This window comes from Cyprinodon tularosa, unplaced genomic scaffold (genome assembly GCF_016077235.1).
Source record: "Cyprinodon tularosa strain WSP-4 unplaced genomic scaffold, ASM1607723v1 ctg273, whole genome shotgun sequence".
NCBI classification, from domain to species: Eukaryota; Metazoa; Chordata; class Actinopteri; order Cyprinodontiformes; family Cyprinodontidae; genus Cyprinodon; species Cyprinodon tularosa.
The window spans coordinates 539,551-566,156 of NW_024038978.1; the positions used below are offsets into that span (position 1 = coordinate 539,551).

The 26,606-nt window shown below is 39.8% G+C and overlaps 2 protein-coding genes across 10 annotated transcripts; one reads left to right on the plus strand and one right to left on the minus strand.

Annotated features, from left to right (window-relative positions):
- The first annotated feature begins 305 nt into the window (after positions 1-305).
- csde1 (cold shock domain containing E1, RNA-binding) lies at positions 306-20,052 on the plus strand. Of its 8 annotated transcripts, none has more exons than XM_038289910.1 (22): positions 306-393; positions 2,749-3,386; positions 4,685-4,940; positions 7,282-7,480; positions 7,599-7,765; positions 9,473-9,559; positions 9,680-9,777; positions 9,854-9,935; positions 12,148-12,276; positions 12,366-12,491; positions 12,626-12,841; positions 12,936-13,103; positions 13,203-13,367; positions 13,502-13,513; positions 15,301-15,408; positions 15,534-15,712; positions 15,808-15,920; positions 16,012-16,131; positions 16,224-16,402; positions 17,553-17,716; positions 17,800-17,932; positions 18,616-20,052. In XM_038289910.1, the coding sequence occupies exons 3-22, from the start codon at positions 4,815-4,817 to the stop codon at positions 18,661-18,663; spliced, it is 2,619 nt and encodes an 872-aa protein (XP_038145838.1). In that variant the 5' UTR covers positions 306-393; positions 2,749-3,386; positions 4,685-4,814; the 3' UTR covers positions 18,664-20,052. The 8 variants fall into 8 exon arrangements, with proteins under 8 accessions (XP_038145838.1, XP_038145837.1, XP_038145839.1 ...); XM_038289909.1 differs by lacking the exon at positions 4,685-4,940 and adding an exon at positions 6,507-6,695; XM_038289911.1 differs by lacking the exon at positions 4,685-4,940.
- Positions 20,053-22,866: 2,814 nt separating this feature from the next.
- rassf11 (Ras association domain family member 11) lies at positions 22,867-25,039 on the minus strand. 2 transcript variants are annotated; one of them, XM_038289872.1, is made up of 3 exons: positions 24,933-25,039; positions 24,622-24,782; positions 22,867-24,542 (listed from the first exon to the last, which is right to left on the minus strand). In XM_038289872.1, exons 2-3 carry the CDS (start codon positions 24,722-24,724, stop codon positions 23,218-23,220), a joined length of 1,428 nt encoding a protein of 475 aa, XP_038145800.1. In that variant the 5' UTR covers positions 24,725-24,782; positions 24,933-25,039; the 3' UTR covers positions 22,867-23,217. The 2 variants fall into 2 exon arrangements, with proteins under 2 accessions (XP_038145800.1, XP_038145801.1); XM_038289873.1 differs by having other exon boundaries at positions 24,937-25,036.
- Between the last annotated feature and the right edge of the window lie 1,567 nt (positions 25,040-26,606).

Below are 26,606 nucleotides of genomic sequence, written 5' to 3' on the forward strand. Positions count from 1 at the left end.
ACTGTGGAACATGTCATTTTAAATTGTAGTAAATATTCGATACAGAGAAACAGGTTAATAAGGAAACTTAGTGACATGAAAATGAAACTTGACATTGTCGATTTATTGCAGAAGGAATCAGGAAGCAGAGGATATCGGGTTATATTTGAATTTTTGAAACAGATTAGGTTTTATAATAGGGTATAGTTTTATTATTTATTTTTTTTTTTCTGCCATGTAGTCCACACTCCATACCAGTTGGTGGCGGTAATGCTCACCTAACGTTTTTTGCCAACCGCCAATAAAAAATCAATAAGAAGAAGAAGAAATATAGCGGGAGCCGCCTCCCTAATCAATACGTAATGTGCCGTGCTGCTTCTAGCGGCGCTGGTGACAGTGCTGAAAGCTGTTGGGGTAAGTTTTTATACATATTTAAGTTTCATTGAACTGTAAAATGTAATTCTGAGACGTACAATGTCAATATATATTTTTTTATCGGCCAACAAACCGCTCGGAATGAGCTTGGTGCCTATCGTTAGCCGCTAACGCAGACGTTGGGCCTGGGTGGGGGCGCCTCGGTGTAAATCTCACACAACGGGCCAGTTAGCACGGCAGCATGCTAGAGCTAACCGTCGCTAGCCGCTTAGCTCTGTGAACGGCTCAACGACATTGTTGAAAACTTCAATAAACATGCTCGCAATTATCCCCATATATACATTCAATAGTTATATTATCGAAACTATGTCTGACTCGATAAAATATAAGTAAAACGAATCGTAAAAGTGTGCTTGCGGCTCTTACGTACTTTCTTTGTTTTCCAGTCCTCGTGCCGCTAGCCTTCAGGATGTTTTGTCCTCTTTTTGCTGTCAGAACAAAAAAAACGTAACTATTACGTTAATTTAATAGCTCCACTACTTTTATTGGTTATCATATGCCTTACAACGTCAACTCTAAGCTTGAATTGTTGTAATTTTACCCTTATTTTATTTAAATCCAACTGCACTGTAATTACACTTAAATATTTTATTCATCATAATATGGAAATATTATGTGGGATACTCGATGTGGGATTACGCCATTGTGGCTCAGTCCTCTACTAAGTTCCAGGTCACATTTTGTACTAACCTTGAAACCCCAACGTATATTTAATCTTTCTATACGAAAATAGTCCATGAAAACCCAATTTATATGTCTTACTTTTACCAAATATATATACATTTCTTTTTAAAAACAATCGCGTTATTGCATATTTTCCTCCTTGGGGTTTAAATATCTCTTTAAGAGTGGGACACTCCCGAAGCCTGTTTGGATTTAGATGCAAGCGACATGCTGATTTATTACAGTCAAGACGACAGTAACCGTCCATGTTAACTTTGTTTCTCTGTTTATTCAGTATTGAAAGGGGTATTTGGCGTTTCCATGTGTTTTTCCAGTGGAGCTTGTTAGCCTCGCTTAGCCTGGATGTGACGTGCATATTGCAACGTGTTGGCTCAGGCCATGGCTGCTGTTCCAGCAGAGGATAGCGGATTGTCAGGAAGTCACATGCTTGGCTCTGTCAGAGCGCTTTTCTTTGGGGCCTAGGAATAGTTCAGGCCCTGGCCTTTTGCTAACAGATTGAGTTGTGTTTTAATTTGTTCTTTAATAGAACGATGTTTCAGTTTATTCCCCTATCATAAATATATGTTGTTTGTTTCTACATTGGAAGTGTATTTGCTCCAATTTCTTTTCACTGAAGAACTATCCTCTCTTCTTAACTCATGACCTTTTTAACACTTTATAGGGCACTCAATTAAATACTTTGAAAATCAAAATTTCAAGCCAATAGTGTTATTGGAATCCATACCACCCAGACCTTATTACCGTTTTAACATCTAAAAAACATGGATATTTTGATGGCAAAAATGAGTGTAAATGTAATTGACAAGAAACGCCAATTGGCCCGAATATATCAAGAAAAAATAACAGAAGTTTTTCTATAAGAAATTCAATAAAAACACCCAGAATGAAAGAAACACATTTTTATTTGGTACAATAAAGCTAACTAACCAGTAACAGTTCGTTTGCTGATATCTCACTATTCTTTGTTGAATAAATAAATGTCCCAAGTGCCTCGTAATTGGTGGCATTAAATTCATCTAAATAGATTTTATTCAATGTTTACTAAAAGTTCTCAATATCCCACTTCTCCCAGCCCGTTAAACTTCATGTTACCCATCTTAAAGCTTGTTATGGTCTCAAGTTGTAGCCTATCTGTGGTGTTGCGACACAGTCTGGGGCTCAAGTGTCGCAGGACGGTTCAGTCATGGTGTTTACAAAGCAGTGTATTTAGGTCAACAACACTCTGGTTACAAAATAAAGCAGTCCTCATCCGTGTTTTGTCAGTCTTTATTTTATAGGTTTTAAAAATGTCAACTATTAAGAGAAAGTTTTGTCCATATAATATAAAGGAGAATTTTTAGCCAGGATTGAATTGAGTCATAATTGTCCCTCGTCAAAAAGGGTCTATCGTTTGTTCTTCACTAGACGTCAAATGCATCATATTGTTCACCTGTGAGATATCAGATGAAAAAAAAAATATATTTAGTGCAGCAAGAAAAACATAAGTATCACAAACTGATGACACCTGCCAATTAATCAGGGTATTTACTCTGCTAGATGACCTGCAGTTCACATTTTACCAGCTGTAGTTTTCAGTTTCCCTAAAACTATTTTGTTTTTACACAAAGCAACTGGATTTTCCTCTTACCCAATCTTTTTTTCTCCCAACAGTATGAAGTGAAACCGAACTGAATTTTTGTACCATCCGCAACTGCTTCAAGTTCAGATCACAACTAAAGGGACTGAAGACAAACCTCCCAGATCAAAATAAATAGCAACGCAAAAGCAACGACGGGGGGAAAGGATCACTTCAAGGATTTAAACCACGAGAAACCAAATCCTGAAACGACCAAAGAACACGCACATCGGCCCAACTGAAACGTGAAAGAGAAGCAGTCCTATACCCAAGCATATTCTAAGAAGATAACTGATCTGAAACCAGAAGTTTGTGCCTACTCAACAGCTTTGACAAAGCACACGTCCCAACGCTGCTCCTAGCCCTCCTCATCCTAACTACGCTGCCGACTCACGTGGGCTGCTATCTGCTAGTACCCTCCCATAGTTTACCCGTCTCTCTCTACTGCTCCTTTTGTTTTCTCTATAGCTTTTCTAAGCAGTGTTATTCCACCTGCAACTGCCTTTCGTGTGCTAGATTTCTCCTTTTTCTTTTTTTCTTACTTTATGCAACCACCTAGATCTTGTTCCAGAAACTTGTCAGGAGTGTGCATGTGTTAAACTGTGTGTCTGTGTGTGAGAAGCTCTACAAAGTCATCAAGATCCAGAGAATTGAAATAAAAGAAACCGTAAAGGTGAGTATTGGTCTTTTTATTTACTTTTTTTTTTTGTCTGTTATTTGTATGCAAACCTATTGTGCTATTTCCATTACTTTAGGGTTTAGAAATGAAATATTTAGGTGGATGGATACTTTAAAGGAATGTGTTTCAGAGCATTTTTTTACTTCACCAGTTAATCCTGAATTACATTTACAATCCGTGCAGACATTGATTTTGCTTTTCCCACCCTTCACAATATTAGAGGCACGAATGAAAATTGGGTGATTTCCAAACTGCAGAACTGGTCAAAACTTGACCTTGCCGACTTTAGCCAGCAAAATATCACATTATTAATTAAATAATTTTTACTCAGTAGTCCTGTCATTGGCTCTCAGTAATAATTTACATAAATGAAATTGGGTGATATAGAGATAACTTGCTGTATATTTTTAACAAAGATAAAATCATTGTAAAGATGTTTAAAAAAAACCTTTATTAGCTTGGTTACTATTAGTAACTGTAAGTAAGCTTGTGTCAATCCAAATAAGCACAAAAAACTTTGAGGCATTAAGTTCATCCCCACTCTTGTTAGTTAAAAATGAAACTTGTCGTGGTTTTAGTGCTTTATAATCCTGCAGTTTTATTTTGAAACTTAAGTTTATCCAATCTTTTTCCGCAGTTGCCATTGGATTCAAATCTGCTAAAAACCTGTTTTGTATCTAGCGGAATCACCTTAGCTAAATTTGTGAACATGTCTGCCATATAAACTTTGGAAAATTGGATAATAGCTGTGGTTAATTTCAAGCCAACAAAAAAACCATAGTCGGACTTCAAAGTGGAGATGATCCGTTTTGTGTAAAGATGCTCCAGCAAGAGCTGAGGATGATATTTAGCTGGCGTCAATCTCTGCTGGTAGTGTTATGGTATGAATGGTTCAGTGAACTTTTTTCTATGTTTTGGGTAACTTTTCCGTTGTGTTGATCTCTTGCTTTAGATCATTTAGGATTTTTGTTCTTTCAAGTCATAATTTAGAACCCATTGGGAAGTGCATTGACTTGCAGTCTTTTTCTAAAACACTGCAGTAGCAGGCTGAACTGCTCCTTCTGCTACTTTAATCTCAGCTGGTCATTCAGTTTGGATAAATGTTTGAATTGCTCTCTCACCCAACTCTGCATCAACGTCTTATTCAGTCGTTTCCTAAGTAATTTTCGCCTTTCCAACCCTCCCTTTGGGTTATAGCCCACATCATATTTTTGTGTGTTAGTGGCACTCTGCAGACCGGCTGAACTTTTCTTCCTCACCCGTCATGTTTGTTCCTCTCTTCACCATTGCAGACATCCAGCGTATCATTGGGTGGTTACTTAACAGTTGTTCTAGAAAGAAAAAAAAAATCAAGCAAACATTAAACAAGCATTCAAGTTCAGCAAGTGCTCAAGCAACTTTGGTTCAAGTTTATGGGAAAATATGGGCAGCCCCTGGAAAGGCTTTGTTGAGTTTACCTTGCCTGCGTCGCCACCTACCGCGTTTGTTAGTGCTGACCTGAGCAGCACCTCCCCTGTGGGACTCAGCCTGTCGCCATATGGCCGATCCGTAAGTTTCACCTTCCCACCTCCTTTACTACGAGTCCCACCCCCATCAAACACCAATTCACCCACCTTGCCCTGCATCTTTGCTATGAATGGCCTAATCTTTCATTTGTTTCGGACTCCCAAGACGAGCCTCTACTGAATTATATTCCAGCAGGGCGAGGGATGTTTAGATATAAAGTTAAAGGATTTTTTTTTTTTCTTGCAATTCCAGGAGAGCCTTAATTTTACTTCTTTCAGTTATTAAGTTTTTTTAAATATACTACTCTGCATAATCTCTTGTGGACATTCGGAGCAGATCATGTTTGGATTGCATGATCTTGCACTCTTTATCAAGAAAGCAAATAACGAAAATTGATTGGAAAATGCCAAATAAACTGAAATGCCCACCCATAACTAAACCCCTTAACTAAAACTGAAGAAAATATTTTTAAAAAGCCTAATTTTAAGAGTAAATGGACATTCATGTGTTTGAGTTTCAGCCAGAGCTGCTCATCGCGGTAATGCAGAAAGAGGCTTCTCTGGGATTCCCTCCATAACCCATAATCCATCACCAGCTCTTTCACCGTAGATCCACTGCTGTTTGAACCATCTGCGTTTTTCTGACTCTCCATCCTCAGTTTTGTTTTTATTAGCAGCAATGCCCTTCAGGTTTTAATCGGACTTCTTTTGATTGCTCTGTGTTTCTCTATTATTGTGGTTTAGGTCAAATTTTAAGCCTTTGTATTTCCGAAGAGGGAGTCTTCGGAAATACAAGGAGTCTTCGGGAGTTCTGCTGGCAGGGACTTGTTGGAATTTATGAGCGATTTTGGATTAAAGTTGTGTGCAAATGATGATTAGATCTGATTTAAAATCGTTTCACATTAAGGCATACTTGGCCTTTTTCCTTTTAGATTGAGGTCATGTGTAATAAATGGATGTGATATCACTGAGTTGGTTAAAAAAAACAATCTTAACAACATAAAGATGGTATCGCAGTCAAACTTGGCCATAGCTGAACTAGTATATTGAAAATGCGATAATGATGGAGGCTGATTAAAAAAAAAAATGTATGAACTAAACTTTTATCAGCCTGTTTTCAGCTAAAAGTTCATATTACTTTGCTTGAGTTTCAGCCAAGGTCGTCAATCTAATAATACTGAGTTTGTGGGGCTAATTTCTGGGGGGGGGGGTTACAAAAGCAAGGTGAGGCTGTTGCAGCATCTAAAATTCAACGTTCCTCTCCAACTTGCAATAGACTGAGTCAAAGACCTTCATAAAATTTTGGCATAGCGGCATGGACAGTGCTGGGCTTGGAAAGACTTATCGGCCCCACAGTTTTAAACATTTTTTTATACTTTAGGTTAGATTTGCTACAATGTGGGCGTCAAGGTTGGCCTTCCTTGTCTATTCTGCAAAGTCAGGGCGATCAGACATCTTCCCATCACAGAACAGTGATGTATAACTGTTAATCTTTATAAAAAAATATATTTAAAAAAGGGGGTGTCCAATAAACTAGCATTTATTTGTTTTGGGCAATAATTTCAGCTAAATTGCTCAGCATGTATAACGCTGTGACCTTTTCCAACAGCATATTGCGGCTCTATCCCCCGTGTCCGAAATGGAAAGGGGCTCCTCTGAACCTCCTGTTGCTCGCAAAAGTGGCTCAGCCTCTGCCACACCCACCTCCCCCATGCCCATACCCCGCTCCTCCTCCGTCTCTTGCCATCCTCATCCTGGAAGTAAAAAGTACAAGCGGACTCCTTTGTATCAGAGATCAGTAAGGGGGAAACATTGACTAAGCTGCTCTGTGAGCTGCCGTTGTGAACTCAGCTAACAGCATGGTTTGTAGAGGTTTGCAGAATATGAATTAATCGTGGCGTTCACGTTTTGACTTTTATTGAAATGGCGCTGTAACACAGTCACTGGGCCGGTAGTGCTTAGATGAACCATATGATCCATCTAACTGGAGCAGCATTAACTTCTAGAACCGTCTGTGTTGGTGGAAAGGTCCACTGCAGTTTAAGTGAATTTTTATTTTTGCATGATGACATTCAGAATATTCAGTGTGTGAATTCTAAGTATTCTGAATCGGTGTGAATTTTTTTGTATCGTTCTTAATATACTGAATGAAGTGATTATCCCAGCTGGTTCTAACATGTTTTTACTTTTTTATTTATTTTTTCATAGTTTACTTATTAGATTTTCTAAATGTTAATGTTATTGCATGTTTTTTTGTTTTTGTTTAGTTTTTTTAAGTTTGCATCAAGCACTGCATTGAATTTGCTCCCTCACCCCTTTTCCTTTTTGGACATGTTTATATAAATGCTCTGCCAAATGCATTTAACAGTTTGTTCTCTTTTCAGATGAGTTTTGACCCAGGCATGCTTCATAACAATGGGCATACTGCCTATGCCAATGGCTCAGGGCCTGGCATTAGAGAGACCGGTGTGGTGGAGAAGCTCTTGACCTCCTATGGATTCATCCAATGCTCAGAGCGCCAGGCTCGTCTTTTCTTCCATTGCTCCCAATACAACGGCAATCTGCAGGAGCTCAAAATAGGAGGTCAGTACCTGAGGCGAATTTGAAAACCTAGTGATATGGAAAATATACTGCTTTTAAATCAAAAGCTCTTTTTTGCTACTTTTACTCTAAATCTGCTTCTTTTTTTTCCTGCCCTCAGATGATGTAGAGTTTGAGGTATCCTCTGACAGGCGCACTGGCAAGCCCATAGCAGTGAAGCTGCTTAAGATAAAGCCAGAAGTGCTGCCAGAGGAGCGCATCTCGGGCCAGGTGGGGCCAGACCTGCACGTCTATCCCTTTACTGTGCTGCATGGTTATATTCATCCAGTTAAGAGCACCGTTTTATTTTTGGTTGTCATTGTCTGTCGGCTTTAATGAGGAAAATCAAATGTTTTGTCGTTTCTCGCTACAAGCATATGGGGGACTTTTCCTTACATTTACATGACTTATCCATTTTAAATCCCATGCATTATGGGATGTCCACCTCATCAGATTTTAATTGCCCTCTATTAGAATAACAGTTTAATACTGTTGTCCTGTTTGTTTTATATTTTTGGTCTGCTTCAGTATTCAGCATTTGTGGGTTTTTTTGTTTGTTTTTTTTTATCACAACTTGCAAAACCTACTTTGTGTCTGTTTACCCTGGCACTAGTATCTAATCAGGACTATATTTGTCAAACGCTGATCTTTAATGACTGAGGGGGATGTATTGGCGACCGGGACATCCCTACTTAACACACCTGATCAAGGTTATTGCATGAACTGATTCTGTCAACTGATCTACTTCTTTGGGAAACTTTTATGACCTCGGTCAAAACTAAATCACAAAATGATGACCTAATCCTTTCAGTATGACTCACGGAGACATAAGCTGGACAGATTTAGGTGTTAACTTATGCTACGTTCAGACCGCACGCTGCTGGAGTCATAGAAGTAGCTGGTTTAAATGCAAAATCTATGATTATGATTGCAGGGAGACGGACACAGCACTGCTTATGCAGATCATATAATTGCTCCTCTAAAACAGTTTTACGCCTAAATTAACTTAAAATATTGAAACCTGTTGGTGTTCTGTCACACCAGCATACCCATAGTCAATACCGGTTTATCCCTTTAGTTTTTATGAAAAATAAACTGGACGCCTTACTTTTTTTTGGTGTTTTTTGAAGCGTATGGCGATATGACCTTAAATTCCTTTTTTAATTGTATATGACTAAAAGGATACACACCCATTGAAGTATTTTAGTTTATTTCTCGTACAAAAGTAAAGGGATAACACGCAAATCTGAAGTCTTGTGCATGTGTTTTGAATATAGGTATGCTGGTCTGACGGGGTATGCTCATCTGACAGAACACTGGCAAAATATGTTCGCTTTTATTATTCTGGTTACATACATGAAAAGCACCAACATCTCCTTCAAGCCGCCACGATCAGCAGCGGAAAGCCCCAAAGAGGCGACTGGGCCAGAGGCTGCTGTTGAAGGGGATTTCCAGTGACAGAGCACCGTCGGTGTACGGGAGTTTTGTGTTGGTCCGACGGCGAAATATTTGAAGTCAGGATAATAATCTTGATGAACTAACTGCACAGAGTAACTTTTTATCTGGACTTTCTCACTTAAAAACGTAAGACTACTTTTTACCCCTTATAACAGCAAATATGGCAAAGCCACTCTGCTATTGAACACAGGAGCAGCCGAAGCATCTGTACACACTTGTACACACGTGCTGCAGGAGCATCAAGGATGCTCTTGAGGCATGTCGGATCTTAATGTATGAGCATACAAAATGAAGCAGCAGAAGCTTTTTTTGCTGCTTCTATCGCATGCGGTCTGAATGTAGCATTATTTTTTGGATTCGTTCATCAACCTGCAAAACGCATCAAAGGACAGTCGGGTTCAATGCAATCACATTCCTGACAAACTGATCTCAATTATTACATGTTTGTGCCGTCCTTGAACCATATGATTCAATGATTTTGTGTGAGTTGTAGTTTGTTGTTGGCCTGCAGCTGAGTTGTCTCCTCTTTTAATACAGGTCGTCTCGTCTGTCCCATCAAACTTGGATGGGAAAGCGGCTCCTGGTCAGGTTCCCACCGGCAGTGTTTGCTATGAGAGAAATGGGGTAAGATGAGCAGCTCAAACTTCTCCCTTCTGTTTGCAGACGTTTATCATCATGGATGTTTCTTCATTCAATTAGCCCTTTTTTTCCCCAATCCTTTTTAACACTGTTTGCTCATTGCAGGAAGTGTTTTATCTGACCTATACTCCTGATGATGTGGAGGGTAGTGGCCCTTTGGAGACGGGTGACAAAGTTTGCTTTTATATGGAGACAAACAAGCAGTACGTTTGAATTTAAATCCAGTTTATCTTAATGGCATGCACTTGACTCTGTAGTAATTGTTTGTTTGTGTTTCAGTACCGGCGCAGTGAGCGCACGCAATATTCAGCTTGTGAAGAAAAAGCAGGCGAGGTGCCAGGGTGTGGTGTGTGCTACAAAGGTAAGGGTTACTAGATGAAACGGGTGCACAGATTGATCGAAGGATCCATGAAACTAAAACATTTTTTTTAACCTGTCCTAAAAAAAAACTTGCATCATATACAAGCTTTCAGTATTTTATACTGGTTTTATATAGAATCAAATTAAATGATTCCAATGGGTTCCCATGTTCCCACTGATTTGAAACAGTTGTTGTCCATCAGCTGTTTTCTTTAGGCTTCTGGTTGAAGTACGTTTGTAAATGACTAACCATTTAGTTAAGAATGAAATTCGTGGAATTTGTTTAATACTTAATTATTTGAGCATCTCAATGAAGCACAGACCCTCAGGGCAGCTCGCCAGTGCATCTTGAGCAACAATTGCTGCTAAAGTGCTCAATCTGTTGGGAGGGAAATTAAGGGGGATACATTTTATTCTGTTGATATAAAAAGCTAGAGGCCTACCCAACAGACTTGGAGGCCACACTTTTCGCCTTTCCAACTTGTCCCTTTTTGTAGCCATATAAACCTGAGGAAAGTTCCAACAACAAGAAACTTAAAAACAATCCACTGGACTTTGTTTCCAAGTTTGAAGACGTGTCTTTTCCCATCTAGAGGCTTTTTCAATTAAAAATGTTAGGGATAGCGTTGAGGTCGAGGTTTTATACAGTAGCCCATCAAATCCTTTTGAAAACATGCAAATTAAACACAGACAACGGGGTCCACCTCTTTGGAACGTGGGTAGTTTAGCTTCTTTTGGTAGCCTGCAAAGCCCCACCCGTCAGTCTAATACCTTTGTTTGTTTCAGTTTACATGTTTTCAAAACAAAAACAAGGTTTTGATGCGCTACTGTATAAAACCTCAAACTCAATGCTATGCCTGACATTTTGCATTGAAAAAGCTTCCTGAATGGGAAGGGAAACGTCTTAAAACAAAGTCAAGTGGATTGTTTTGAATTTTCTTTTTTTGGAATGACAGACATGGAGACTGAGAATCTTCACCAGCACCTGGGGAAAGTTCCACCAATAGAAATCCTTTTCTAGGCTGCTGTGTTTGTACAGGAAGCTTAGCTGATTTTAAATCTGTTAAAGAAACTCTCCTTTTCCTTGAGCTTTTAAATCTGGTGATCTGAGGTTTATCCATCCATCATCTCCCGCTTATCCAGGGTAGAGTTGTCACCATACTAAAATTTTCAAGTCGATACCGATACTCAGGAAAATATTCAATACCCAATACCATTTTAGCTCCCACAAGGATAGAACAAAGACCCCAACATTTAAAAGAAACATTTTTTATTGATAAATAAAACACAATAAATGAGTACAATAAACAATGATATTTTCAGGTCGTATGCTGTGCACAATATTAAGAAAGCTTGATTTAAAAAAAAATAATAAAAAAAAATAAAATGACAACACCAAGTTAAGTATTCCTTCCTTGGCTATGCTTTACACACATAACAATAAAACTAGCCAAACCAGTCAACAAACAAAAATAAATGCTGTATTCTGGGAGAGAACAGCATACCTTGGGTTTAGCTGCTTAATAAGTTGTTGGAACCCAGATTTCCCCACAGTTGAATGGGAACCTGATCCATACATATGTACCCTGCCACAGCTTTGTTTATTTTCATAGCTTCTGGGGACTTGGCATCATATTTCTGTTGTTGGTCAAAGATAGACTGTAGAGTCGGCTGTATTTGATGGAGTTTGGACAGAGGTCTACTTCTCTCTGCTTCATTCTATGACTTAAAGAGAAAATAACACTTTTCAGTGGTATCGATACTTTTGAAAATGAGTATTGTATCCGGATATGTTTTAGTATTAATACTTTTTTGAGTATCAATACTTTTGACACCCTTACTTCAGGGTTGGGTCACAGGGGTAGCAGCTTCAGTAGGGACTGAGGCCCAGCTCCTCCGGGGAATCCCAAGGCGTTCTCAGGCCAGCCGAGAAATATAGTCCCTCCACTGTATCCTGGAACACCTCACCAGGGAGGCGTCCAGGATAATTAAAAACTCTAATTGTTGGCGTATTACTGCAGCAATGTCATCTTTGTTCTGATTTTTATTGCTTTATTTTATTCTGATGTGGTTTTTTTATTGCTCCAAGTTTAGTAGTTGAGCACTGGGTTGACATTGTAGTGGGCAGTAGTGCTATGTAAATAAAGATGGGTTGGTTTGTGGGAAGACTGTAAATGTAAGCCATCAAACCTGTGATTTTGCTTCTCACTTAGGAGGCCTTTGGATTTATTGAGAGGGCAGATGTGGTGAAGGAGATCTTCTTCCACTACAGTGAGTTTAAGGGGGACCTGGAGGCTCTTCAGGCGGGAGATGATGTCGAGTTCACCATCAAAGACAGAAATGTAAGCGCCTGTTTATGAATACAGTGCGGTTTTATCTTTTGCCGCTTGATGATTCATTTAAATAACCGAATGCTGTTTGTTTTTTGCAGGGGAAGGAAGTAGCTACAGATGTGCGCCTGCTCCCCCAGGGGACTGTCATCTTTGAAGATATAAGCATTGAGCAATTTGAAGGCACTGTTGTTAAAGTTATTCCTAAGGTTCCCACAAAAAATCAGGCAAGTAGAACAGAAGCTGTTTTTATTGGATGATATAACAGTAACAGATGGTGAAAATTCACTAACTTGGTTTATAGTGTTTAAAAAAAGAAAAAAAGAAAACAAAGCTAAAAAAATCCCTCCTCCCCTTGCAGAGTGACCCCCTGCCTGGACGCATCAGTGCTAGGATTGGATTCTCTGAGAAGGAGCTTCCCTTCGGAGAGAAGGACACAAAGTCTAAGGTGACTCTTTTGGAAGGAGACCACATTCAGTTCAACATCTCCACCGATCGCAGAGATAAACTAGAGAGGGCTACAAACATTGAAATCCTCCCAGACACCTTCGACTTGACCAAGGAGACCCGTGAAATGGTTTGATTATTTTTTTTGTTCCCTTCTCTCAACAATGAGCTTTAGCTTGTGGTTTCATCAAGTCAAGTGTCTAACCACCGAACCTTTCTCTCAGGGGGTGATAGCAGCCATACGAGATGGCTTTGGTTTCATAAAGTGTGTGGATCGAGATGCAAGAATGTTCTTCCACTTCAGCGAGGTCCTGGAGGAGAGCCAGCTGCACATCTCGGATGAAGTGGAGTTCACTGTTGTGCCTGTAGGTTCTGTTAAGCTTTTCACAAAAGTATGTATTACCTGAAACTGTTTTGTTTTTTTTTTTAAAAAAAGTACATTCTGATTGTTTGTCACTTCAAAAAAAAACTTAAGCAAATATCGTCCCCAGGATATGCTGTCCGCTCAGAGAAACCACGCAGTGCGCATTAAGAAACTCCCCAAAGGGACGGTGTCCTTCCACACCCAGTCTGAGCAGCGGTTTGTGGGCGTCGTGGAGAAGGAGGTGGTTTCAGCCGCCAATAAGAATGCAAGTCCCACCAAGGGAAAGGAGAAGGTATATTTCTGCACCTCCTCTAAAAATTTGTTTTTCCTCCCCTCTTTGGCCACCTTGGTTTTTTTCTTTAGTTCTAATGTTGGTCTTTGTTTTCTTCCTCGATGAACTCCTCCTGTTCTTGCTTCTTTGGTTAGAAAAAAGACAAGGTAGGACAGAAATCTGCATGAAGCTACATGCACAGGGACGTCCTTTAGAGGAAAAACCTGGTTGATGGCTGGAACTATTGGCTCACTAACACTATATTTGATGCCTTAGTTATTTCACCATCTCACCACTCCACTAATATTAGCTCAGTTACATTGAATTCTGAATTTCTATTTAAGAATAAATTTGTAGAAAAGCTTTATTTCTTACTTCTTTTCATACCCTTTGTTTTGTAGTAAACAGCAGAGCATTGATAAACCTAGTGTTTATCTGTAAAAATCTGCATTTTATATTGAAAATAAGAAATTATAGTAGTTTTTCAATTCTTGCGCTGTGATTTCTTTTTAGAGGGAGGGGTTTGAGTTGTTTTTATTTCAAATATATCTGGCAGCTATGTGTAGGTGATGGATTAGAAAACAGCAGAGATGCGTGGTGCTTTCTAATAATCAGCCCTGTGATTTCTACCTTGCAAATAAAATGGATTTAAACTAAAATGTTGTTTAAAGAAAGAAAATAGGAAATTATATAATTGTTAATCTGTGAATGGGATCTGGATGGTCTGACCTGTTTAACTAAGGTTTCCAAGGCTGGGAGAGAACCTAGCACGATGCTGCTGCAGGACCAGTCACTTAAAGATGCTAAAAGCAGCAGACTTGGTTTGTAAAGTAAACGTCTCTCTGTAAACTTGTGGCTGTTTGTAGTTCATTTGAACTGAAAATACTATACTGTAAAGTGTTTTTACAGTATAAATGCTTGTAACACGTCACGCAACTGGCGCCTACGCCGCCCTGGGCATAATTTAATACAAAAAACAACAAACAGTCATATGGTCCTTACACCTGATTATTATTAAGTTCAAAACCACCAAATCAAATGAATCCCGTATTGTCCAATACTAAAAAAGAACAAGTGTCTTTTCTATGAATCTTGGGGATGAGATGATCTGTTTCACGCTAATGGTCTCTTTCACCTGGAGGGGCGCCGTTCACCACCAGGCCTGACCCACACTGCCAGCATTAGCTATACACCCACCTCGTCAACTATCAACACATAAAAAATCTCCCCTCCCCCCCAGTTTCCGTAAACCAGATGTTTTTCATAGTGGACAATTATGTAAATTCCTACACATAAACAAGACATCCTGTTTTTTAATAATTAAAGATCACTGTAGAGATAATCATTTATCCTTCATAAAAAAAAAATTTGTGCCAAATCACCCTGACAACGTTACACGCTGTGCACCTGGAGAATAAATAACCGATATGCAGCTACGGACCTTTTTACAGTAATGGATATTTGAAAATGGCAACAACATCAGAGATGTGCAAAATGACAGCAGCATGTTATTTAACTGACTACGGTAGAAACTGCAACAACTTACTGAGGTTGTTGGGAACTGGTGGTAATATTCTTCCAGCTGCTAGGGGGAAGGATCTGTGATAACGCTCCCTGGTGCATTTAAGGTGCAGCAGTCTGCCACTGAAGGAGCTCTCCAGCATTTATCCTGTATTTATTTGATTACAGCTATGTTGTTTTATGTGGACATGTTTCTAGTTAAAACGTGACAATGTAGGTCCAGGCTGATGCTAACAAACACTGCTGCTACAGAGTGAGCTAATGCTTTTGTACCCACCTGAGCTGGTTTTATTAATGATTTCAAGTGTTGAAGATCTTTTAAAAAAACTTGTCTTCGAATAAGAAACTGCTTGGTTTTATTCAACAAGTCGTGAAAAGTGACTCGTTTATGTAAAGGGACAGTGACTAATGTAATCTGTCACCCTGTCTGTAGGAAGCTGAAGAGGGAGTAATTGCATATGAAGACTGCGGTGTGAAGCTCACTGTGCCGTATCATGTCAGAGACCTGGAGGGAGGACCGTACCCTCAAGCTGGAGACAAGGTAATATTGTTATTGTTTTAACATAAGCTAAAGGGTATGTTTACAGATGTAAAACAAAATAAATATTAAAGTTTCTTTTTAGAGTTGATGTCTGTTGGATGGTAAAACAAATGTTTTTGGTGTAGGTTGAGTTCTGCATTAATGAGGTGAAGCGAACGGGCCATCAGAGTGCAGTTTCTATCAGGGTTCTCAACCGTAATGCCTCCAACTCCAGAAGGCTGCACGGATTTGTCGCTGCGCTGAAGGATAACTTTGGCTTCATTGAAACAGCCAATCATGACCAGGAAGTGTTCTTTCACTACAGGTAGGTGGTCTTTGGAGGAGGGTTTTTTTAAAATAAAAAATACAAAAAAACATGCAAAGAAAATGACTGACGCATGTATTTGGGTTTTCTTCCAGTGAAATGTGTGGGGATGTGGATGACCTGGAGCTAGGTGATACAGTGGAGTATACCCTCTCTAAGGGAAAAGGAAACAAAGTCAGCGCTGAAAAGGTCACCAAGGTGTCTGCAGGTAAGAGGTCGACCTCTTAATGGTTCCCAATCATTTTATGGATAAAACTTGGGCAGATAAAATGATAAACATACTACCTTTGTAATTTTAGTTAATGGTACCGGCGAAGATGTTGGCGCATCAGTTTTTGCTGGGAAAATCATCCGACCCATCCGCAGTGTGGATCCCTCTCAGACTGAATACCAAGGCCTGATTGAAGTCACAGAGGAAGGTCTGTGTCGTGTTACAAATTCAACGGCGAAACACCCACATCATATTCATCAACTCTAAAGTAGAGTTTTTTTAATACCCTTATATTTATAGGTGGAGAAAAAGGGCAGAACTTTGCCTTTGGTATAATGGGGATGACAAACAAGGCAGACTGTCTGCAGAAGGGAGAGCATGTTAAGTTCCAGGTCTGCACCGTGTCCCAAACCGGCCAGAAGATGGCCTGCAATGTTATCCCTCAGCGCAGAGCTCCAGTGGAGTGTGTCAAAGACCAGGTATGGTTCATCCATTATAGATTAGCTACACGCTGGAATTAACAATGTTGTTTATGATGCAGGGATTTGTAAAAGTTTCTGTTTATGTTCATTACTTGTTTTGATAATATGTACAATGAGATATAAGGCTAAAATAATCACAGTAGTTTATGACCAGATGTTATCAATGTCCAGATTATGGAAAAATCTAAAATCCAGTCTGATGTAATCATGTAGTTGAGTGGGGATTGGCGGCCTAGTGGTTCGGTCATAGAGCTTGGAATCCTGAGGTTCTGAGTTAGAGCCCCACTCCCACAGACTGCCACTCTGGGTCTCTCTGCAAGACCCTTAACCCCACACTGCTCCCCGGGCGCCGCAAACTGGCAGCCCACTGCTCCCCCAGGGGATGGGTTAGATCTAGAGGTCAATTTCTCCAATGTGAGATCAATAAAGTTCAATTATTATAAGTTAACTTTAAATTACCAGACTTTATTTCTTACATAATTGTTTTTTTCTCTCATCTCAAGATTATTATATAGAACTGAAAATGGATAAAATGACACTAAATACAATTTTTTTTTACTGCTGCTTACGAAGAATCCATCAGCAGCTGTATGTACTTGAGATATTGACTTTTCCTGTTTCTATGTAAACAACAATACTACATAAACGTAACGCATGAGGTAGACGATATGTTATCCAACAGCTCATCACGAGGTAGACGAGCTGAAGGACTTCAGATAAAATATCTTTCTTTTAAAAACGGGTCAGAATATATCGCTGCAGGCAAATCCCAACTGCTCAGCCTTTAAAAAGTTTTCATTGATGCCTAAACATCTGGAAAGCCTCATTTTTGTCCGCCTTTGTTAATGCTGGGCAATTTCTTCCACAGCAGCTTTGATTCAGCTAGCTGGGCTAATGGCTGGGAGGAGCCTGTTGGATGTGGAATTCACATGTTACCAGGTTCAGAGCATTTACCATGACTGGAAGTTTTCTAGTTATCGTGAACTAACTTTCACCTGAACTGTTTCGGGGTAAAAAGGCTTATATTTGAGCTGTTTTGCGTTTAACGTGTTTTCTCTGTGTGATCGGGAGACTTTGCACTGATGCTGCTTAAGCCAGATGCAGTTTCATGCATGTGATGCAGAGAAAATTCTTTTTTTTCCCTCAGTTTGGCTTCATCACATATGAGGTGGGAGAGAGCAAGAAGCTGTTTTTCCACGTTAAAGAGGTGCAGGACGGCGTTGAGCTCCAGATCGGAGATGAGGTGGAGTTTTCAGTGGTCTTCAATCAACGCACCGGAAAATGTAGCGCCTGCAACGTACGCAGAGTTAGGTAAGAACCAGCTTTTGGAGGATGCAGTCTTTAAAAGCAATTTGTGAAATGGTTGAGTTGTAAGCTTTGAAATGATGTCACAGCGAGGGACCCAAACCAGTGGCGACGCCACGTCCCGACCGCCTGGTGAACCGCCTGAAAAGCATCACCCTGGATGACGCCAGCGCTCCTCGTCTGGTCATCGTTCGACAGCCTCGCGGTCCCGACAATTCAAAGGTAGGTAACTGACCTTTAAAATGCAAGGATTATACATTGAGCAGCATGTTAGAGGGTTTTAGAGTCGCAACGGTTGAAATGAGAATCTTTTCGCAGAGTAGTGGTGACCGTTACAGGTGTACAGTTGGAGAGCGAATTGTTGGCTGTTTCTCAATTCACAAGAACGCGAGTATAGACTTGTGTCCTTGCCAAATATGTTTTTGAGAGGAACACAGGAAAGTGTGGACTTTAGGAGAACGGGAGCATGCAACATAAATATGGGTCCATATAGTGACGCTTTAAAGTATAATATTCTCAACTCAAATTGATAGATTTGACGGTTGCAGAGGCTGTATCAGAAGCATAAATAGGCCTTAAGTCACCAATTTTGTGCTACTTGGTCCCAATGTAATTTCCCTGCTAGCACTTAACTAAGTTGCTAACTGGTTAGCAAGATGCTTCTGACAACTCAGACTCAGACATACTTTAATAATCCCAGAGGGAAAACCGGCCACAATCAAACTTGCTTGCGAACCTTCCTCCACAACCATCCCGCCCTCTTGATAAACGACCAATCACATTCACTTTATTCACTTGTGTAATGTCGGGCACCACGAAGGAGAATTCGGAGCAGCTGCTTCCCTACGACTTTAAAAATCTTCTTTGAGAAAATAATTCAACTTTTTGTTTCTCCGTTCATGCAGGGCTTCAGTGTGGAGCGCAAGACTCGGCAGCCTGGTGTCATCGACTGAGCAATACACAGCCAGCCTTGGAGGGATGCTGTCCCTATGGAAAGCCGCAGGGGATAAGGGAAACTGATTTGACATGATGCTCGTTAACCAACTTATCCAAAAAAAATATACACACGCATGCAGTAACTGGCATGTGTAATCCTTGCCCTCATTTCAACATGTAAGGAAACGTTCCCCTCCTCCCATCTATGAAGAGCTCTGGTGTCTTACTGCAGAGTACGTGGGAATCCCTGACTGTATGCGTGTGTGACGTATCCTAGAAGCGATTAGAGTGAATTGGGGGTTTTGTTCCTAAGGGGCCTTGTCTCTCTAAGTCAGTATGAGGACTGTGTGGCTGTCTCTAAAGTCTGCTTCATCTGGAATTCTGCACCTGTAAGTTTGAATGGGTTAGATGGGTTATGATTGTTGGCATGTCGTTAATCTGCTCCTTTTTTGTTCCTCAATTCTCCTTTACATGTGGAAACTTTGGTTACCAAGCTTCTTTTCTATGTATGCTTTCCTTCAAACTGCATAAATCAATGTCTCCTCCATGCGGAGGATCATATGTCCTATATGTGCGAGCTTTTGGGGATCCATCTCTGCTCGGTTTTTTTGAGCAGTTTTAAAATGCTTTATTTGAAAGGCTGTAGTATAAAAGCATGGCGTGAGTGTGTATGTGAATGTCGAAGTAGTTTCTCTGAAGGAATTTACCAGTCTAGAGCCTTGAGATGCCTTTATGGTATTCACATGCTCCACTTCAGAAGGTTTTTTTTTTTTTTTCCCAGGTGCAGAATTCCTTGTGGCATCTTATATCTGCAGTTCTTTTATACTATTTCTTTTCCTGCGCATAATTTTGCTTGTCTTTTTTTTTTTGTTTTTTTTTGTTTTTGTTTTTTATTGAAACTTGGTCTGCTAATATTGAATAAGAATAAGGTGCCTAAAACTTCAAACAAAAAGGAAAAAAAAAATAATAAAAATTAGATGCGTTATGTTCCCAGCCAACCGCCAAAATATTCAAAACGATCTTAGGGTGGCTTTTTTTTTTTCTCCCTAGTAGGAATAATACAAATATGCATCCCGAACCTGTGGGTTGAATACTGTATATGTGTGCGTTTGTTTTTTTGTTTTGTTTTTTTCCCTCTCTGAGTGTAAGCTCAAACTTGACATAATTTAAGGAGATGGGTTATCTGTCAGGAATTCTGATTTAAAAAATAAAAAGCTATGAATCAGGATCTGTTTTGTTCTCTGGAGACAGAAGGGGGACCTGTTGTGCCTGTGAACATAACATTGCTGTCAGATCTAATTTTCTTTGATCAACAGGTTTTCAGTTGAACCACGAACGGAGGTTCTCATGTCCTTTGTTATTGGGCTTGAATGGAAAAAGAAATGAATAAAGTTTTATGAAAATCTGTTTTTTTGTCATTTTTCGAAAACAAACCCAGCATTTCTGTCTTTCTACAAATGTTATATTTTGATGTTTTTCTCTGAGTTTGAGGCACTTCAAGAACTGCAGCACCATCTAGTGGTGACAAATCTAAAACCAACCCCTCTCATGCATCTGTCATAGTTGAAAGTCATAAATACCTTAAACTCTGTCTAATGTTCCTGATCCGCTTACTTGACTTAAAGGAATAGTACACCCAAAACATGATTAGCCTTCATTTTCTACTCACCTCCATGCTGAACAACACTCTGGAGTACTTTTTTGATATCTCAAATGCATCTGGAGATCTGGGAGACTTCTTGCTGTCTGCTGACATTCAAATAATGGAGGTCTATGGCGCCCGAGACAGAAAAGTCCACAAAAACTTGTCAATATTCCTCCATACTGCTCGTCCAATGTAATCCAAGTGTCCTGAGTGGGTAGCATCCAGAATTTACTCGAAACGAAGTCATTTAGAACGTTTTAGAGCCTAAACAGTAGTGTATAGGATTTCCTAATAGCGCCCCCATGCGCGCTCACGATTCTACGGAAGCCGGCAGACCAAACCAGCGCATTCAGCTCGGCAAAGAACTCATGCTCTTCCTCAACACTGAAGTCCTCAGACATTTTTCTTTCGTTGTTTCTTTCTTTGCACAGGTAAACAGCACATTTCTTCTTCTACGCTTGCATTATCGGCAGACCAGACGCTGAATGCGCACTTCCTTCCGGTTTGGTCTGCCGGCTTCCGTAGAATCGTGAGCGCGCATGGGGGCGCTATTAGGAAATCCTATACACTACTGTTTATGCTCTAAAAACATTCTAAATGACTTCGTTTCGAGTAAATTCTGGATGCTACCCACTCAGGACACTTGGATTACATTGGACGAGCAGTATGGAGGAATATTGACACGTTTTTGTGGACTTTTATGGACCTTTCTGTCTCGGGCGCCATGGACCTCCATTATTTGAATGTCAGCAGACAGCAAGAAGCCTCCCAGATCTCCAGATGCATTTGAGATATCAAAAAAGTACTCCAGAGTGTTGTTCAGCATGGAGGTGAGTAGAAAATGAAGGCTAATCATGTTTTGGGTGTACTATTCCTTTAAGGTTAAACAATTTGTCAAATAAATGCAACAATATTCCTAAACTGATAATTGAAATGTGTCCAATGGATTATAAAAAAAAAGGCCTTAATAGCATTTTGTTGTGTCGGTCATAGGATTTTCAAAAACTATAAGATCTCTCAGCTATTAAAGATAGCTGGAAACCGAATAAATGAGTTAAACATCTGAATCGTTCATAAAGTTTACTACAAAATAAGAAGTTAAGAAGTATATATGTTCCTACACGTTTGTCAAATGTTTGAACATTTATATTTTTTTTTCTTTGACATTTGTGTTTAATTTGACCAACTCTACTCAATGTATGACTTGTAGGGAAAATGAAGTGCGGCTCCAATGCAGCATACGGAGAGGCTTTAACAAATGGATAAAATATAAACGGTGGTGAATCAAAATTACTCCACAATATAAAATAAGGGAGACTCTTGGACAAGATAAAAACTTCAGATTTTAAAGGAACCAAAAGAAAAAGATGTCTCAGGTTTGCTGACAGAAAAAAAACAGGTTGATCCCTGAGAACATTTTGAAAAATATTCTGCAGACTGAGACAAAACCCTGATAAAAGGAGTCCAGACTGGTGTCAGTGATGCTCTTTGGCTGCTTTAGGACCTTCAATAAAGTCTGCTCTATAGTTTATTGGAGATGCCTCCTATAAAACCCTTCCTATAGAACGTGTGTGGTCCAGTGAAATAAAGCACTACATTGGAGGTGATTCATTGAACTGGGACATGATTTGGTCTTCAATTGTCTTGGCCTCAAAAAACCCTAACCATTAACAGATACATTTCAACTATATACACAGGACTTACCTCACTCCTAAACTTCCTCATGAAACGTTTGGCATCTCCAGTCTGCACCCTGTGCCCAGATGGACTTATAGGATCCTATTTACATATGTACTGGGAATGCAAGGATGTGAGGTTTTTCTGGGGTGAGGTTTGCTCTTCTTTATCTAATGTGCTGGAGGTTGATGTACCATGTTCTCCCGTTGTGTTACTCCTGAATAATACCACCTCATTAAAATTGACATGCTGGAAAAAACGTATTCTCCTAACCGGCATCACTGCTGCCAAAAAGATGTTGGCTTTACGCTGGAAACCTCCACATACAGTAACCAAGCCCCAATGGTTTAACACGTACATTGACATAATAAATATGGAACTTTCAGTGGCAAGAATGCACGGTGCTGGAGCTAATACTGTTTTTTGTTGTTTTGTTTCTATGTGTTCCTTTCTGTTGTATCAGGTTGTAATATACCCCTTTTACCTTTATCGGTCTAATGTACCTGTTTCTCTTTAAAGTAATAAAAAAAAAAGTGCTCTATAGCTTTAAATCCCAGGACATCAGTTTCTCATATTAAGCCCAGTAAACTTCCCATATAGATTGACAATTCTAAAGCACACCAGGTCTCCTCGGCTTTAGGACTGTCCTAGTCAAAGTCTGGACTTGAATCTTTTTTAGAGGTCACAAACAGGGAAATGAATGCCAAAACCTTTAAAAGAGGAAGAATTGAAAATATTCCACAGAAAGCTGAGCCCAGTCTCCCCCACAGTGATATAAAAGAACTCGATGCCCGTCCCCACAAACACACCTTAGGTTCTTAGGCTTAAACAGCAAATACTCTTTAAAAAGGATGAAGCGTTATAGATGGTTTATTTTCTCAACAAAATGACTTAAATCTTTGGCATTAGAGCTCATTTAATGAAGTTTTACAATAAAACTCAAAAAGTGAATATGGATAAAGATAAATACTTTTTCGCAGCTCTGTATATCCAACCATTTTCTCCTTTTATTTAGACTAAAAATTAAAAGCAGGAAACATTTGAAATGCAGTCATTTGTTTGATTAGGAATGGAATTCTATAGAGCTACATAAAAGATTAAAATTTAAAATATGATCAATTGGTTTTCATCAAAACCTGAAGGATAAGGAAGGAAGTGAAAGTAGAAGTCTTTCATAGTTTGGTTCTGGGGGTTAAAAATGTCCTGATGGAGGTATAACGATGAGGAAGCAGGTTTTCAGCAGTTGGTTCTACACTTTGGTACTTCTCAGGTATACGGTGAGCTCAGAGCGGTGAATCACCTTCCTTTCCTCTAAGGATTGGGTCTTCTGAGCTGCTGACCAGCGTTTCCACCACTCCCTCAGCTCTGTGGGCCCTGTGGGCCGCCGCTCCTTTATCTGATTTGGAGGAACTAGAGCGTGAGGAGTGAGGTGGTCCTCTTTGGGCAGGAACTTCCTGTTGACATTTCCATCCACACTGGAATCACATCCTTCCAGATTTTCTTCCTTTTTCAAGCTGGCAGCCATCTTGACTGCATCTTTTTCACCGGCTGCCTCTGTGTCCTCCTGAGCAATATTCAGATTTGCAAAGAAATCAAACCCCTGCATCCTGCGCTTGTATTCCTCTAACGTAGCTTTGCAATCCACAGCCTTGGCTTTCAGCTGGAGGAACTGATGCTGCAGCTCTTTCTCATAACTCTCCTCTGCTTTCAGTTCGTTCTCCCAAAATCTGATGTGCTCCATCTCTTCTTCAGCCAATCTCTCCTGGGCTTCCTCTTCAGCTTTTTTGGCTTTCTGCTTTTGCTCGAGGTCAAAGATCTGTGTGTCTGTGTTTGCTATTTGGACCTGTAGGTCCTGCAAGCAGAGCAGCTGGCATATGATGGAGTCTCTGAGTCGATTCTTTTCATCTCTGGTTACTGCGGCGCAGATTGAGCTGCTCTGGTCAGATTTGAGCTCTCGACCTTTCTTTGAGCACTTGTTTTTCTCCTTTGTGGGACTTCCAATGCAGCAGGATGTTTGATGGTCCAAGTCAGACCTCAGACTTTTCTGACTTGTGTCTGCACCTCTGCAGCTTTGTTCCTGGTTTTCTTTTGTAACAAAGAGGGACAAATCTAAAGAGGCACGGCCCCGTTTATCTGTCCTCTTCTTGCTTTGCTTGTCACATGCCGTACTGTAGACCTTTCCTTTACCAAGACTTTCCAGCCATTCCCAAGCCTCTTCCACCAGAGATAGAGACTTTCTTTTAGGCGTCTTCAGGTTGTCTTTTTTCTCCTCAGCCTCTTCTCTCAAGCATGAAAGTGGCGGCAAGCTTTGACGGTGCAAACTTAGGGAGCCGCTGCTTCTACGCATTTTTGGTCCTACGTCTTTTCTTCTCAGTGGCGGGCAGGGCTGGTATCTGCCGACTTTTACTCTGGCCATTTCCTCTGCGGTGGAAGGCCCGTTGTGCTGCAGACTGAGCTGCACCTCCTTGGCCTGCTCGCTGTACCTCTCCAAAGTCTCCAATAGGCGTTCATCAGGGGTCAAGCACCGCTCAAAGTCTTTGAATTTCTCTCGCAAGGTGTAGCGCCCTGACTGCCCTGCAGAAGGAGATTGAGAGTACAGCTTTACCCAATATGTCTGAGCATGAATTGGATCTGGACTTAGAGGAATTCTTACCTAGAGATTGAGCCAACGCTAGGACCACTTCTTGGCACGTTGTTTCCTCCGTAACTCCACACACAACCCGTTGGATGCCGTTGACAGACACCTTCACCTCCATTTTGCTCAGTTCTTGAGCTGTAAATGAAGTGGTCTCTAACTAAACGGAGTTCTTGTTTCTGTCCAGGAGGAAGCAGCGGAGACAACTTAATGACCCCTAATTATCCGACAGTAATCAGTCAGCCTATCAAGCAAGATTGCAGGCGGACTGTGGCTGTAATATTCTCTGCCAATGCTGATGATTCTGTATAATAAAAAATTACACAGACCTACCCGACCGTCCTTTCTGTAGAAATCATCCTCTGACCTTTTCTGTCTTGATGTAGATGTTCTGATGGAGAGGAACAGCAGGGCAATTATAGCTCATTAAAATTCCTGAAGGCAGAAACCTCAGTGGACATTTTAAGATCCCACCCATCTCACATAATTAGCATCATGGAAAAAAAAAAAAACATCAGAGCAACACCAAAGGATGCAGACACACTGGAAAAAATCAAAAACTTGATAAGTAATTTTTTTCTTAAAATAAGTGCATTTGTTCTTGGATTACGGAGGTAAAAGAAACATTTTGCCATTTGAACAAGATAATTCACACTTAAAATAAGAAAGTCAAATTGCATTGTCTTATTTCAAGTGCATTTTATCTAATTATCTTATTTAAAAAAAAAATACTAATACTAAAAATACTAATTCCATTGGCAAACTATCTAATTTACCTACTCAAATTAAGGGTAAATACACTTAATTTAAGAAATGTTTACTTATTTCTAGATAATTTTTCCTGTGCAACTGTAAAATGGCAAAAAATTGAAATCTAAGTAACAATTTTTCTTAAAATAAGTGCATTTTGTCTTGAATTGTGAGACACTTTGCCAATGGAACAAGATAATTTACAGTTAATATAAGACAAAAGAGTTGCATTGTCTTATTTCAATTGCATATTATCTAATTTTCTTATTTTAAGAGTAAAAATACTCTTAAATATAAATAAATACTCTTAAATATAAATAAAAATTAAGGGTAAATACACTTAATTGAAGATATTTTTACTTATTTCAAGATGGTTTTTGCAGTGTACTACTGTTGTCTTACTGGAACTTTGAAGCTCCTGACAAAACATTTGTTTTTTATCTTTAACTCAGATAACGATTCTTCAGAATTTAAAAGTGGTTGAATTTGAGGGTAAGATGGAAGAAAACATGTAAGCTTCCTTCTTCTTGCTGTGCCTCAGTCCAGGGGCGGAGCTAATGAGGGCCCCCAGGTGCCTTCTGCACAATAGTTGGGGCTAACAAAAAAGGTTGCAATCGACCCATCTAGAACTTAACAGCAAACATAAATCAGAGAGAAGGATTAACCTCTAAATAGGGCAAAATTTAAAGAAATCAATGTCAAAAAAGTGAATGTTAATATACCATGAAATGTATAAAAGCAAGATAAAATAAAGTGCCATCAAATAATCACATGAGCCATTTATTTGTTTTGAAAAAAATCATAAAGTAATAAAATTCTGAAACTGGCTATGAAATAATAAAACGTGTCATTAAATAATTGAACATACGTCATTTCAAAAATTAAAGGTATAGAGGACGCCTTTTATTTCCGGATGGATCATCTAAATAAATGGTCGGGCATATATCTGTGGTGAGCTACGGTTTCAGACAGTCATTGAAGCTCACCTTTCTCACCGCGGTTCTTTGAAAATGGCCGAGGGTTGTGATAGAAAAAGTGTCTAAAAAGTCAATGAGAAGAAAAGAAAGACCTCAGAAGAGGCAGATATATCACGGAATGCGTACAGAGCTCTCCTTGCAAAGCATTATGGGAGTTGCTGCTGCTACCCGACAGCGGTCACTATTAACAAAGATGGTGCAGGCACCACACTGTGGACCAACAAGGAAGTGATCCTCTGTCCGAACGGTAAGTTGTTCACTATAAAGGCCCCGCTC